The sequence below is a fragment of the Hordeum vulgare genome, chromosome 6H (assembly GCF_904849725.1).
Source record: "Hordeum vulgare subsp. vulgare chromosome 6H, MorexV3_pseudomolecules_assembly, whole genome shotgun sequence".
Taxonomy (NCBI): domain Eukaryota; kingdom Viridiplantae; phylum Streptophyta; class Magnoliopsida; order Poales; family Poaceae; genus Hordeum; species Hordeum vulgare.
This window is the reverse complement of record NC_058523.1, coordinates 101,562,769-101,579,103: the sequence shown is the minus strand read 5'-3', so window position 1 is coordinate 101,579,103 and position 16,335 is coordinate 101,562,769. Positions and strand designations below refer to the sequence as shown.

At 39.0% G+C, this 16,335-nt stretch overlaps 1 protein-coding gene across 1 annotated transcript in view; it reads right to left on the bottom strand.

Moving 5' to 3' along the window:
- Positions 1-16,335, bottom strand: part of LOC123405164 (probable aldo-keto reductase 2) — a 50,892-nt gene that overhangs the window by 23,765 nt on the left and 10,792 nt on the right. Inside the window, exons 2-3 of the mRNA XM_045098961.1 lie at positions 14,597-14,617; positions 13,914-13,929 (exon numbers count right to left, since the gene is read on the bottom strand). Coding sequence (XP_044954896.1) covers positions 13,914-13,929; positions 14,597-14,617 — 37 coding nt within the window. The remainder of the gene's footprint in view (positions 1-13,913; positions 13,930-14,596; positions 14,618-16,335) is intronic.

The window sequence follows — 16,335 nt, the reverse complement described above, 5'->3', positions numbered from 1 at the left end:
ACTTTGCTTGGCACATTATTTCTAAAATACAAAGGAACTGTACAAGGGGATAATTATTTTTGTGAGGAACTTCGGTGAAAAATTCTACATTGTTTCCATGAGCATGAACACAAGTGTTCAAGGTCGACCCTCACTTCCGCAATGCATCACCTTTCAATCGCTTCTCTTTTTGAAAAAGTTTTCAGTTCCCCTATATTTTTTTGTTTTTAAACTAAATAAAAGCACTCAACAGAAATAAATGACTCTCTAAAACTTCCGGGTTGTCTCCCAGGCAACGCTTTCTTTAAAGCCATTAAGCTAGGAATAAAGTGCTCAAGTAATGGATCCACCCGGATCCCAAGGTATATCAAAGCCAACTTTAATTAGCAATGATTTAAAATTTAGTAGTGAGCACAAGGTAACATATATCATGCAATGACGAAGTCTAACTCTCTTTCTATGCATTGACATGTCATAAAAGAACAATTCGTGCACATCAAGTAAAGGCCAATACATAGCATAAGCAGTTTCTTGCAATTTTATTGTATTGGAAACATAGAGAGGTGGAGATGTAGTTCCTCTCTCATAAGAACTGCAAGTAGGAGCAGCAAGCACATGCATATTATATTCATCAAAATCATCATGTTTAACATAAGGGACTATAGCTAGCTCATCTTCATAAGCATCATTCATATTGGCAACATGGCCACAAGCATAGCATGCATCAAGTTCATCATGAAGGGATATTTCAAACGAATCCAAGGGATCATAGCATTCATCCTTCGGTAAGAACGAAGGGAAATTAAATAATGTATGATTAGAAGAGTTACTCTCATTAGAAGGTGGACACGGGTAGCTAGTCCGCTCTTCCTCCTTTTGTTCTTCGCTCTCCTCTTCATCTTTTCCATCTAATGAGCTCACAATTTCAGCATTTTCTTCTTCCATAGTTTCCTGCAAAATAATAGTCTCTTCTTGGGCAGCATAGAATTTCTCCTTAAATCGTTCAATGTGGGCATTATATTCATAATTAGCATAACAATAACGAAGCATAGCCAAATTTTCAGATCGGTAAGGAGCATCATCATTATCATCACACCCTTTAAACACAGCCTCAATTTCATAAGCACCCATAAAAGCAACAAACTCTTCTATTTGCTCCACATCATAGTAATCATATATACCATTAGCATAAGAAGCCAAGGTTCTATGATCATTAAATTCACAAGAAAAGGGAAGGTGTGGAGCCTTCATCCTAGAGCAACAAGTAACACCATATCTCTTGCATAGTTCCCAAGCATACCATTTCAACAAATGGATTCGATCCCATAAAAGTTTCCCTTTTTGAGTCAAGCGATAATCCCTAAAGTATTCACGCTGATCCAATGTGTATCCCATTATATAATTGAATGGGGCTTTCTCAGGATTATTAAAGAAGTGCATAATATTTTCCACATAACGAGTCTCGAGGGATTTAGGAGGTTCCCCATCTCCATGAGTAGCAAGTACACCTAATTGTTTTGGTATTTCGTGTTCCATATCCATAACTAAAGATACAGAACAACTTAGAAAAGCAAATAAATCTACTTAGTGATAAAGCAAACAAGCACACACGAGGATATTCACCCCACGCTATTGCTCCCCGGCAACGGTGCCAGAAAAAGGTCTTGATAACCCACAAGTATAGGGGATCAATTGTAGCCTTTGTCGATAAGTAAGAGTGTCGAACCCAACGAGGAGCTAAATGTAGGAAATATTCCCTCAAGTTCTATCGACCACCGATACAACTCTACGCACACTTTACGTTCGCTTTACCTAGAACAAGTATGAAACTAGAAATACTTTATAGGAGTGAAAGGATAGGCTTGCAAGAAAGTAAAGACCACGTAAATAAAACTAGGGGCTGGTTAGATAAAGAAACAACTACGAGTGTCAAACGAGTGTGGAAAAGTGGTGGTAGGAGTTGCGGAATTGTCCCTAAGCAATTGACTACGTTACTAGATCGATAGCAAGTATCATGTGGGAGAGGCCTCTGCTAGCATGTCATCCCTTACTTGGAATTCTATGCACTTATGATTGGAACTATTAGCAAGCGTCCGCAACTACTAACGTTCATTAAGGTAAAGCCCAACCATAGCAATAAGATATATTGGTCCCCCTTCAATCGCATATGCATCAATTTCTATGCTAGGTTTGAAGCTTCTGTCACTCTGGCCTGCCAATACATAGTCCTATCAACATACAATTAACCCTATGGTGTGATCCAAAGACGCGATCATATGATGGGCACCAAAGGACAGCAACATAACCACAAGCAAATTAAACCAATCATAGCAATTCATCAATCATGGATAGGACAACGATAATCTACTCAGACATCATAGGATAGCAACACATCATTGGATAATAATATGTAGCATAAAGCACCATGTTCAAGTACAGGGTACAACGGGTTGCGGCACAGTGAACATCTGAATATAGATGGGGGAAGATGATGGAGATGTTGGTGAAGATGACGGAGGTGTTGGTGTAGATCGCCATCACACGATGATGTCCCGGGCGGCGTTCCGGCGCCGCCGAGAGAGAGGGGGAGAGAGCCCCTCTCCTTCTTCTTCTTCCTTGACCTCCTCCCTAGATGGGAGAAGGGTTTCCCCTCTGGTCCATGGTCTCCATGGCGGCGGAGGGGTGAGAGCACCTCCGAGATTGGATCTCTCTCTCTGTGTCCTTCTGTTTGTGCGCTCCAAGATTCTGCGTTTGACCGTTTCTTAAATTCCCGGAGATCCGTAACTCCGATTGGGCTGAAATTTTAACAGATTTTCTTCCGGATATTATCTTTCTTGCGGCGAAAGCAGGGCTCCAACCGCCTTAAGAAGTGGCCACAAGCCTGCTTGCCGCGGGCCCACCCCCTAACCGCGGCGACAGGGCTTGTGGGCACTCCATGCATCGCCTCGCGTTGATTCTTCTTCCCAAAAATCATAAATATTCCCAAAAAACCCCGTAAGTTTTTATTACTTTTGGACTTCGTTTGGTATGCATATTCTGTGAAACAAAAAACATGCAAGAAACAGGAACTGGCACTAGGCACTCGATCAATATGTTAGTCCCAAAAATAGTATAAAAAGTTGCCCAAAGTATATGAAAGTTGTAGAATATTGGCATGAAACAATCAGGGCCCACAAGCGAGCAAGGCGTGGGCCCCCTGGCCGCGCCTAGGGGGCTTGTGGCGTCCCTTGGTGGCCTCTGCCTTGGTTCTCATGTTCCGTGCGTATCTTCTGTTCCAGAAAAAATCTGTTTGGAAGTTTTATTCCGTTTGGACACCGTTTAAAATCCTCCTCTGAAAAGGGTAAAAAATATGGAAAAAACAGGAACTGTCACTTGACACTGAGTTAATAAGTTAGTCCCAAAAAAGATATAAATGGCATACAAAACATCCAAAGTTTGACAAGATAATAGCATGAAACCATCAAAAATTATAGATACGTTGGAGACGTATCAAGCATCCCCAAGCTTAACTCCTGCTCGTCCTCGAGTAGGGAAGTGATAAAGACTGAATTTTTGATGTGGAATGCTACCTAGCATAGTTGTCCTTTGTAACTTCTTTCATGTGACATGAATGTTCAGATCCGTAAGATTCAAAACAATAGTTTGCTATTGACATGAAAACAATAATACTTCAAGCAAACTAGCAAGGTAATCATGAACTTTCGAAATAACAAGGCCAAAGAAAGTTATCCCTACAAAATCATATAGTCTGGCTATGCTCCATCATCCCCACACAACTAATTTAAATCATGCACAATCCCGGTATTGGCCAAGTAATTGTTTTTGCACTCTTACTTTCTCAAACCTTTTTCAACTCTCACGCAATACATGAGCGTGAGCCATGGATATAGCACTATGGATAGAGTGTGGTGGATGTTGTGAGACAAAAAGGAGGAGATGGTCACATTGAATCGGCGTATCAAAGGGCTATGGAGATGCCCATTAATAGATATCAATGTGAATGAGTAGGAATTGTCATACAAGGGATGCACTAGAGCTATAAGTATGTGAAAGCTCAAAAGGGGAACTAGTGGGTGTGCATCCAACTTGCTTGCTCACGAAGACCTAGGGCAATTTTGAGGAAGCCCGTCATTGGAATATACAAGCCAAGTTATATAATGAAGATTCCCACTAGCATATGGTGGTAACAAAACAAGAGACTCTCAATCATGAAGAACATGGTGCTATTATGAAGCACAAGTGTGGAAAGAGATAGTAGCATTGTCCCTTCTCTCTTTTTCTCTTTTTTTTGTTTGGGCTCTTTGGCCTCTTTTTTTTCTTTTTTTATTGTGGGCAACTTTGGCCTCTTTTTTTTATTTCCTCACATGGGACAATGCTCTAATAATTATGATCATCACACTTTTATTTACTCACAGCTCAAAGCTTAGAACGATGATGATTCTATAGGAAATGCCTCCGGCAGTGTACCGGGATGTGCAACAATCTAGCTTGGCGTATGACGTTGAAACATCTCGCTAGCTATCTTACGATCATGCAATGGCAATATGAGAGTAACGACACAAGTCATGAGACGGAACGGTGGGAGTTGCATGGCAATATATCTCGGAATGGCTATGAAAATGCCATAGTAGGTAGGTATGGTGGCTGGTTTGAGGAAGGCATATGGTGGGTTTGTGCACCGGCGAAAATTGCGCGGTACTAGAGAGGCTAGCAATGGTGTAAGGTGAAAGTGCATCTATACCATGGACTCACATTAGTCATGAAGAACTCACATACTTGTTGCGAAAGTTTTTATTAGTAATCGAAACAAAGTGATAAACACATACTCCTAGGGGAAGGGTTGGTAGGTGTAAACCATCGCGCGATCCCGACCGCAACACAAAGGATGACAATCAATAGATCAATTATGCTCCGACTTCCTAACATAGCGGTTCACCATACGTGCATGTTACGGGAATCACTAACTCCAACACAAGTATTTCTAGATTCACAACACCCTACTAACATAACTCTTAATATAACCAAATCCACGTCTCAAAACAAATTGAGAGGAATCAAACTTCTCTTCTACTCAATGCACATGAAGATGGAAGTTTTATTGTATCCTCTTTGGGTACCTATCACCTTTGGGACTACTTTCATAGCACAAGCCAACTACCAAGTTACGCACCGCCGTGCTCTAAAAGATCTAAGTGAAGCACATAGAGCAAAATGGCCTAGCTCAAAAGATATAAGTGAAGCACAATGAATATTCTAGCAAATTCACGATGAGTGCGTGCCTCTCTCAAAAGGTGTGCAGCAAGGATGATTGTGACACAAAAAAAAGACTCATACGATACAAGACGCTCCAAGCAAAACACATATCATGTGGTGAATAAAAATATAGCTCCAAGTAATGTTACAGATGGATTGGAGACGAAAGAGGGGATGCCTTCCCGGGCATCCCCAAGCTTAGGCTTTTAGGTGTCCTTGAATTTGGCTTGGGATGCCTTGGGCATCCCCAAGCTTGAGCTCTTTCCACTCTTTATCCCTTTGTCCATGAGAACATCACCCAAAACTTGAAAACTTCACAACACAAAACTTAAACAGAAACTCGTGATATCATTAGCACAAGAAAACAAACTACCACCTCTTTAGGTACTGTAGAAATCTTGATTTCTATTTATATTGATGTTAGGTTACTGTATTCTCACTTTTCCATGGCTAGTACCCACCGATACTATCCATAGTTTCATCAAAACAAACAACCAACACAACAAAAACATAATCTGTCAAAAACAGACTAGTCTGTAGCAATATGTATACTTCGTATACTTCTGGTATCTCCAATATTTTGAAAAATTATGACAGTTTGGGAAATTGGCATATCAACCAGAAGAAAAAAAGAAACAACTCAAAATCTATTCCTGGATAAAAATGAAAAATAATTTTGTGAGAGAAAAGTTTCTGTCTTTTTCCGGCAGGATCAAACAACCAACACCAAACTAGTCATAAAGGTTTTACTTGGCTCAAACACAAAAAGAAACACAAAAGACACAATCATAATAGAATTATGATGGCGTGGATGCAACAAAATAGAAAGAAAAAAGCAAAGATAAATTTATTCATTGGGTTGCCTCCCAACAAGCGTTATTGTTTAACGCCCTTAGCTAGGAATTGATAATTCAATGATGCTCACACAAAAGACAAGAATTGAAGCACAACGAGAGAATCATAAAGCATGTGAAAATCACATCTAAGTCTAACATACTTCCTATGCATAGGCATTTTATAGGAAAACAAATTGTCAAGACAACCAATAGTTACCATATGCAAGGAAGAAGAAAGAGACAATAGCAATCTCAACGTAATGAGAGGTGATTTGGTAACATGGAAGTTTCTACCATAATATTTTCCTATCTCATAGAAATTACATGTGGGATCATATTGAAATTCAACAATATACACTAGTGGGGACGGGGCCTATAGACCCGGCCCGTAAGGGGCTTTAGTCCCGGTTCACCAACCGGGACCAAAGGGGCGGTACTAAAGGCCTAACCTTTAGTCCCGGCCCTCTTCCAAGCCGGGACCAAAGGTGCTCCACGTGGGCGCCCCGAAGCACCCTCAGGGGCAGGCCCTTTAGTCCCGGGTCTTAACACGGACCGGGACTAAAGAGTTTCTGCAGATTTTGTTTATTTTAGGGTTTTAGGGTTGTAGGGTTTAGGTGTTTGGGAGATTGACGTGATGCCTCGTTTGGTGTTCGGGAATTAGTTTTCATATAATTCTAAATAGAAATAATTATGCATATATATATATAAGATTAACTTATCTTACAAGCGAGCATATATATACAATTATATGGAGATCTGAATTATCGGGACTAGAGCCCGTCTATTCGATTACATGGACCAACATCAGCAATGGCCCCTAGCTACACTAAATCGTCCTTTGTCATCTGTAGCTTCCGTCCTCAGAAAGGTCGCAAGCTCCTCTGCAACAGCAATCGCGCGTTGCTCTGGTAGGGACTTCTCCCTCATGGCCGTGTACTATATAAGAAGAGGAGATGAATATGAATATCAATCATGATAACAAAGAATGACGGGTAAAAATAGAGGTGTGAATGTTCATTGCTTACGTCGTATCTCTGATCCTTGTGCTCAGAGGTAAACGTGCGAATGGTCTCGCAAACATAGTATCCGCATAGATGCGTCCCCCGTGGCTGCTGGTCGCACTTTACGAGAATAGAATATATATAATCAAAATAATAATCTAGCATCATAAATGTATTGAAAATAGAAGTATATCATACTACTACTTACCTGAGCCGCTCTAAAGGTCAGCTTCTCAGGCTCTATACCGGGAGTCACGCACTTGAACCGCTTCCAAACCGTGCCCGACAAGGAAAATGATTTGCTAAGTTTTTCATTAATTGATATATCAGAAAATCATCGAAAGAGACCGATAGAGCGCAAGAATGATTGAAATTACCCTTGGAGCATGTCCTGCAGGCTTTGGAACTGTTCCAAGGGTCTCGATAATGGGTCGAAGGCATCAACTCTTCCCTTATCAATTTGAATGTCCAACAGAATCCAATGGAAGCTGCACATGTATATATATATATATGTGTCAGTAACTTATCAATTACACTTATAAGTGAATGGACACAACAGAGTAAAGACCCTCACCTGAAGTTGTATGGAAACAGTATGTGGTCATAGAAATTTTGATCTGTTAGAAACCTTAGAAGGTTTTCCTCCGTCTCCTTGGGTTTATCAGTTAGCGTCGCTATATGTATTTTATCTGGGTCAATAAACCCAATATTTAGGATGTTCCTATTTTTACATTCCAGAATCTTCATTCTGGATAATAGAGTACAAGTTATATGTAGACAATGAATTGAAATAACTAAACAAGTTATATGTAGACAACGAATTGAAAAACTTACAGACAATAGCAACTCATAAGCGATTTGTCGAGGGCGTCGACATTGTACATCTGGAAGAGTTCATCAAAGTCGATATGGATTTCTTCGGGGCGGCCGTAGTACTCCCGTGGGACACTCACCACGATCATCGTTCTCCCATTCTTTGATTCACTTAAGTACCATGTATGCAAGTAACGCATATTTGTTGGGAGATCATCTTTGCTGACCAAAGGCGCTCCCATGACAAACTGTGGCTTAGGGGCTACCACAGCCTCGTGTTGTGCTGGCGTCGTCATGTGGAGGGCTTGGAGGTGATGGAGGTGTAGGTGACCTGCGACGACTCGGAGGCGGTGTTGACCTTGGGGCCGAGCCTAGAAGCTTGATGTAGTTCTTGTCCCATAGGATGAATCCACCCAGTACTTCTCCGAGTGTCCTCTCATCTTCGGGTCCAGCTATGTCGAGCTCCATATCATGAAACCCCGCCATGATTTCATCCACCCCGACTTTAGCAAAGCCAGCTAGAATCTCACGGCCATGTCAGCGTGCATTAGGGCCAGAAGGTAAAGCTTGTCCGACGGCCACCTTCATGGATATGTTCTTGAATTTCTGATGGAGTTCACATGATGTTGACTCCTTGATTCCATCCACGGGGTAGCCGGGACCGCCCTCTATCATTCTTCGTGCATCGTCGGGCGGGGCCTCAGAATCAGCCACGCTGCTTTTCCGCTTAGATGGGGCGCCGGTAATATCGAGTGCAGGATTTTCCTGGCGTGCTACTCCTCTAAGCTCATCAATCTGCTTCTGTTGCTCGTTAATCCTCGTAAGAACTGGTTGAACTTGTCATTCTCCTCATCCCGCTGTCGCTTATTTGCTCTCGCTCGGCTTCTGTAAGTGTCTTGGTCTCTGGCAAACCCAAGCCACCACGGGTAAGAAGGACCGAAGCCTCGCGTTCGTCCTCCATGTTCGTCATTGCCGAGGACCAGTGTGAGCAAATCTTTCTCTCTATCTACAGTGAACTGTCTTTTTCCCTCCTTACTTTCTTTCACTATCTTTTTCCAATTCTCCCTGGGTATCCTAAGACCGTCACTGCAGATGAGGTCCCCTGTTTCTTTGTCGTACGAACCACCATGCGCAAGGAACCAATTTCTTGCTCTCAATTCCCACTCATCACGGAGTGGTTCAGGTATGATGCCTTTAGCTAGCAGATCTTGCTCTTTCTTATCCCACTTTGGGATGGCAGTCTTATAGCCCCCTGGCCCCAGCTTGTGGTGATATTTCTTCTTGTCGGCATTTTTCCCGACTAAAGGCCCGTGCTCGGTACGCGGCACACGAGGGGCTTTAGTCCCGGGTCGTGGCTCCACCCGGGACTAAAGCCCCTCCGCTGGCTGCACGATAAGTTTAGTCCCACCTCGCCCAGCGAGGGGCACTAACACTAGTTTATAAGCCCCGTCGCAGCATCTCCATCGAGCTCCTCTCTAAAGCAGGCTTATGGGCCTAAACAGACTGTAAATTTAAAGATTGAAACTATATTTGAAATTATGGAGAAAATTAAACCTGAATTCAAAGTGAGGTCACTTTGAATTTAGGTTTAAGTTTCTCTATAAATTCTCATATAGTTTCAATTTTTTTCTATTTTCAAAATTAATTATTTTGTTATTTTCAATTAAAAACTATGTTTATTAAAATTCTTTTTGCATATTTGAGAATTTGGCAAAACTATGATAATGAAAAGTGTTTGAAATTGAATAAATAATTCAGAACTATTTTCTATTTTCAAAATTAATTATTTTGACTATCCAAAGTGTTAACTATTTTGTTATTTTCAATTAAAAACTATGTTTATTAAAATTCTTTTTCCATATTTGAGAATTTGACAAAACTATGATAACGAAAAGTGTTTGAAATTGAATAAATAATTCAAAACTATTTTCTATTTTCAAAATTAATTATTTTGACTATCCAAACTATTAACTATTTTGTTATTTTCAATTAAAAACTATGTTTATTAAAATTCTTTTTGCATATTTGAGAATTTGACAAAACTATGATAATGAAAAGTGTTTGAAATTGAATAAATAATTCAAAACTATTTTCTATTTTCAAAATTAATTATTTTGACTATCCAAACTATTAACTATTTTTTTATTTTCAATTAAAAACTATGTTCATTAAAATTCTTTTTGCATATTTGAGAATTTGACAAAACTATGCTAATGAAAAGTGTTTGAAATTGAATAAATAATTCAAAACTATTTTTCTATTTTCAAAATTAATTATTTTGACTATCCAAACTATTAACTATTTTGTTATTTTCAAATAAAAACTATGTTTATTAAAATTCTTTTTGCATATTTGAGAATTTGACAAAACTATGATAATGAAAAGTGTTTGAAATTGAATAAATAATTCAAAACTATTTTTTATTTTCATAATTAATTATTTTGACTATCCAAACTATTATTCAAGTATGGATAATCATGACCCTTATTTGAAATTCCGTGGTATCATGACCTTATTTTTTTTGAGCTAGTTGACCCTGAAATTGAAAAGCACTACAAATGAACTCTGAAAATGTTGAAAGTTGGCATGCTATCATCATTTCACCCACATAGCATGTGCTAAAAAGTTGAGAGGGCTACGACAAAAACTGGATGCACTTTGTGTACAAAACGGACAATCTCTCTCGAAGTATCAGAGTTTCGAACGAGAACTCATCTCTTACAAAGGGATTTCATTTTTTTGAACTTATTTGAACTCCATACTTTTTGTGTGTTCAAAATGCACCATTCAAAGGCACATCACAAAATTTCAACAATTTCCGACTTCATTTGGTATTCTTCGTGCATTTACTTATTTTTTTGAGCTAGTTGACCCTGAAATTGAAAAGCACTACAAATGAACTCTGAAAATGTTGAAATTTGGCATGCTATCATCATTTCACCCACATGGCATGTGTTAAAAATTAGAGAGGGCTACGACAAAAACTGGATGCACTTCGTGTACAAAACGGACAATCTCTCTCGAAGTATCAGGGTTTCAAACGAGAACTCATCTCTTACAAAGGGATTTCCTTTTTTTGAACTTATTTGAACTCCATACTTTTTGTGTGTTCAAAATGCACCATTCAAAGGCACATCACAAAAATTCAACAATTTCTGACTTCATTTGGTATTCTTCGTGCATTTACTTATTTTTTTTGAGCTAGTTGACCCTGAAATTGAAAAGCACTACAAATGAAATATGAAAATGTTGAAAGTTGGCATGCTATCATCATTTCACCCACATAGCATGTGTTAAAAAGTTGAGGGGGCTACAACAAAAACTGGATGCACTTCGTGTACAAAACGGACAATCTCTCTTGAAGTATCAAGGTTTTGAATGAGAACTCATCTCTTACAAAGGGATTTCATTTTTTGAACTTATTTGAACTCCATACTTTTTGTGTGTTCAAAATTCACCATTCAAAGGCACATCACAAAATTTCAACAATTTCTGACTTAATTTGGTATTCTTCGTGCATTTACTTATTTTTTTGAGCTAGTTGACCCTGAAATTGAAAAGCACTACAAATGAACTCTGAAAATGTTGAAAGTTCGCATGCTATCATCATTTCACCCACATAGCATGTGTTAAAAAGTAGAGAGGGCTACGACAAAAACTGGATGCACTTCGTGTACAAAACGGACAATCTCTCTCGAAGTATCAGGGTTTCGAACGAGAACTCATCTCTTACAAAGGGATTTCATTTTTTTGAACTTATTTGAACTCCATACTTTTTGTGTGTTCAAAATGCACCATTCAAAGGAACATCACAAAATTTCAACAATTTCTGACTTCATTTGGTATTCTTCGTGCATTTACTTTTTTTTGAGCTAGTTGACCCTGAAATTGAAAAGCACTACAAATGAACTCTAAAAATGTTGAAAGTTGGAATGCTATCATCATTTCACCCACATAGCATGTGTTAAAAAGTTGAGAGGGCTACGACAAAAACTGGATGCACTTCGTGTACAAAACGGACAATCTCTCTCGAAGTACCAGGGTTTCGAACGAGAACTCATCTCTTACAATGGGATTTCATTTTTTTGAACTTATTTGAACTCCATACTTTTTGTGTGTTCAAAATGCACCATTCAAAGGCACATCGCAAAATTTCAACAATTTCTGACTTCATTTGGTATTCTTCGTGCATTTACTTATTTTTTTTGAGCTAGTTGACCCTGAAATTGAAAAGCACTACAAATGAACTCTGAAAATGTTGAAAGTTGGAATGCTATCATCATTTCACCCACATAGCATGTGTTAAAAAGTTGAGAGGGCTACGACAAAAACTGGATGCACTTCGTGTACAAAACGGACAATCTCTCTCGAAGTACCAGGGTTTCGAACGAGAACTCATCTCTTACAAAGGGATTTCATTTTTTTGAACTTATTTGAACTCCATACTTTTTGTGTGTTCAAAATGCACCATTCAAAGGCACATCGCAAAATTTCAACAATTTCTGACTTCATTTGGTATTCTTCGTGCATTTACTTATTTTTTTTGAGCTAGTTGACCCTGAAATTGAAAAGCACTACAAATGAACTCTGAAAATGTTGAAAGTTGGCATGCTATCATAATTTCACCCACATAGCATGTGTTAAAAAGTTGAGAGGCTACGAAAAAACTGGATGCATTTCTTGCACAAAACGCACAATCTCTCTCGAAGTATCACAGTTTCGAACGAGAACTCATCTCTTACAAAGGGATTTCATTTTTATGAAATTATTTGAACTCCATGCTTTTTGTGTGTTCAAAATGCACCATTCAAAGGCACATCACAAAATTTCAACAATTTCTGACTTCATTTGGTATTCTTCGTGCATTTACTTATTTTTTTTGAGCTAGTTGACCCTGAAATTGAAAAGCACTACAAATGAACTCTGAAAATGTTGAAAGTTGGCATGCTATCATAATTTCACCCACATAGCATGTATTAAAAAGTTGAGGGGGCTACGACAAAAACTGGATGCACTTCTTGTACAAAACGGACAATCTCTCTCGAAGTATCAGGGTTTCGAACGAGAACTCATCTCTTACAAAGGGATTTCATTTTTTGAACTTATTTGAACTCCATACTTTTTGTGTGTACAAAATGCACAATTCAAAGGCACATCACAAAATTTCAACAATTTCTGACTTCATTTGGTATTCTTCGTGCATTTACTTATTTTTTTAGAGCTAGTTGACCCTGAAATTGAAAAGCACTACAAATGAACACTGAAAATGTTGAAAGTTGGCATGCTATCATCATTTCACCCACATAGCATGTGTTAAAAAGTTGAGAGGGCTACGACAAAAACTGGATGCACTTCGTGTACAAAACGGACAATCTCTCTCGAAGTATGAGGGTTTCGAACGAGAACTCATCTCTTACAAAGGAATTTCATTTTTTGAACTTATTTGAACTCCATACTTTTTGTGTGTTGAAAATGCACCATTCAAAGGCACATCACAAAATTTCAACAATTTCTGACTTCATTTGGTATTCTTCGTGCATTTACTTATTTTTTTGAGCTAGTTGACCCTGAAATTGAAAAGCACTACACATGAACTCTGAAAATGTTGAAAGTTGGCATGCTATCATCATTTCACCCACATAGCATGTGTTAAAAAGTTGAGAGGGCTACGACAAAAACTGGATGCACTTCATGTACAAAACGGACAATCTCTCTCGAAGTATCAGGGTTTCGAACGAGAGCTCATCTCTTACAAAGGGATTTCATTTTTTGAACATATTTGAACTCCATACTTTTTGTGTGTTCAAAATGCACCATTCAAAGGCACATCACAAAATTTCAACAATTTCTGACTTAATTTGGTGTATTTCGTGCATTTACTTTTTTTTGAGCTAGTTGACCCTAAAATTGAAAAGCACTACAAATGAACTCTGAAAATGTTGAAAGTTGGCATGCTATCATCATTTCACCCACATAGCATGTGCTAAAAAGTTGAGAGGGCTACGACAAAAACTGGATGCACTTCATGTACAAAACGGACAACCTCTCTCGAAGTATCAGCGTTTTGAACGAGAACTCATCTCTTACAAAGGGATTTCATTTTTTTGAACTTATTTGAACTCCATACTTTTTGTGTGTTGAAAATGCACCATTCAAAGGCACATCACAAAATTTCAACAATTTCTGACTTCATTTGGTATTCTTCGTGCATTTACTTATTTTTTTGAGCTAGTTGACCCTGAAATTGAATAGCACTACAAATGAACTCTGAAAATGTTGAAAGTTGGCATGCTATCAGCATTTCACCCACATAGCATGTCTTAAAAAGTTGAGAGGGCTACGACAAAAACTGGATGCACTTCGTGTACAAAATGGAAAATCTCTCTCGAAGTATCAGGGTTTCGAACGAGAACTCATCTCTTACAAAGGGATTTCATTTTTTTGAACTTATTGGAACTCCATAGTTTTTGTGTGTCCAAAATGCACCATTCAAAGGCACATCACAAAATTTCAACAATTTCTGACTTCATTTGGTATATTTCGTGCATTTACTTATTTTTTTGAGCTAGTTGACTCTAAAATTGAAAAGCACTACAAATGAACTCTAAAAATGTTGAAAGTTGGCATGCTATAATAATTTCACCCACATAGCATGTGTTAAAAATTTGAGAGGGCTACGACGAAAACTGGATGCACTTCGTGTACAAAACGAACAATCTCTCTCGAAGTATCAGCGTTTCGAATGAGAACTCATCTCTTACAAAGGTTTATTAAAATTCTTTTTGCATATTTGAGATTTTGACAAAACTATGAAAATGAAAAGTGTTTGAAATTGAATAAATAATTCAAAACTAAAAGGTTTAGTACATTCCATGCATGCATTACATAAAAGGTTTAATACATTATTACATTATTGGACCAATATTCCTATCTATTATTTCTGTTTTCTTCTGGGTCGTAGCCATGGAGAATCTTCATCATTTAGTAGGATGCTTGGGTCAGTTTTCACTTTGAAGGGCGGAATTTCATGAAACTTATTATAATCTACTGACATATCTGTCTTGTCATCTACTCCCACGATGTTTCTTTTCCCTGAAAGAACTATGTGGCGTTTTGGCTCATCGGACGATATCTTCTTTTGCTGATTTCTTTTTCTCGTTTTTGTAGACATGTCCTTCACATAGAAAACCTGAGCGACATCATTGGCTAGGACAAATGGTTCATCCATGTACGCAAGATTGTTGAGATCCATTGTTGTCATGCCGTACTTTTGGTCTACAACTACCCCGCCTCCTGTCAGCTTCACCCATTTGCACCGAAACAAAGGGATCTTAAAAGTAGGTCCATAGTCAAGTTCCCATATCTCCTCTATGTACCCGTAATATGTTTCCAAACAGTGCCCATTCTCGTCTGTTGCATCAAAGCGGACACCACTATTTTGGTTGGTGCTCTTTTTATCTTGGGCAACCGTGTAAAATGTATTCCCATTTATCTCATACCCTTGGAAAGTACATATAGTCGAAGATGGTGGCCTGGCCAAACAGTACATCTGATCTCCAACGGTGTCGTCATTCGTGAGATGTGTCTGCAACCAACTGCCGAAAGTCTTCTCGTGTTCCCCTTTAATCCAAGAGTCAGCCTTCCCCGGGTTTTCGGAGCGTAGAATATTCTTGTGTCTCATGATATACGGAGCCACCACGGTGGAATTGTGTAGAACTGTGTAGTGTGCTTGAGAGAAAGAATGCCCGTCCATACATACTTTTGCTTTCCTTCCTAGTGTGCCTTTTCCTGTCAGCCTATCCTCATACCAAGATTTAGGAACACCAATCGACTTAAGGTCAGGAAGAAAGTCCACACAAAACTCAATGACCTTGATACTGAAAAGGACTTCAAAGAAGATTTCCTTCTCTTCCTTAGTAAGAGCGTAGCTGGCACGCCCTTGAAACTGCCCTGGATGCATGCCATCTCTTCCTTTATGATGTTCCTGGTCCTCCCGTGCTTTCGGTGTATCTTTTGACTTCCCATACAAGCCCAGGAAGCCTAGAATATTCACGCAGAGATTCTTCGTCAGGTGCATCACGTTGATTGCCGAGTGGACCTCATGGACTTCCCAGTAGGGTAGCTCCCAAAATATAGATTTCTTCTTCCACATGGGTACGCGCTTATCAGGGCCGTTAGGAACAGGTTGGCTGCCAGGACCCTTTCCAAAGATTACTTTTAAATCTTTGACCATATCAAATACTTCAGCACCAGTACGGATGACAGGCTTCCCCCGGGGTTCTGCCTTGCCATTGAAATGCTTGCCTTTTTTCTTTAAGGGATGCTTGGGCGGAAGAAAACGACGATTGTACGGGTACACATTCTTCCTACATTTGTCCAGATATATACTTTCTGTCTGATCCAAATAGTGCGTGCATGAATTGTATCCCTTGTTTGACTGTCCTGAAATGTTA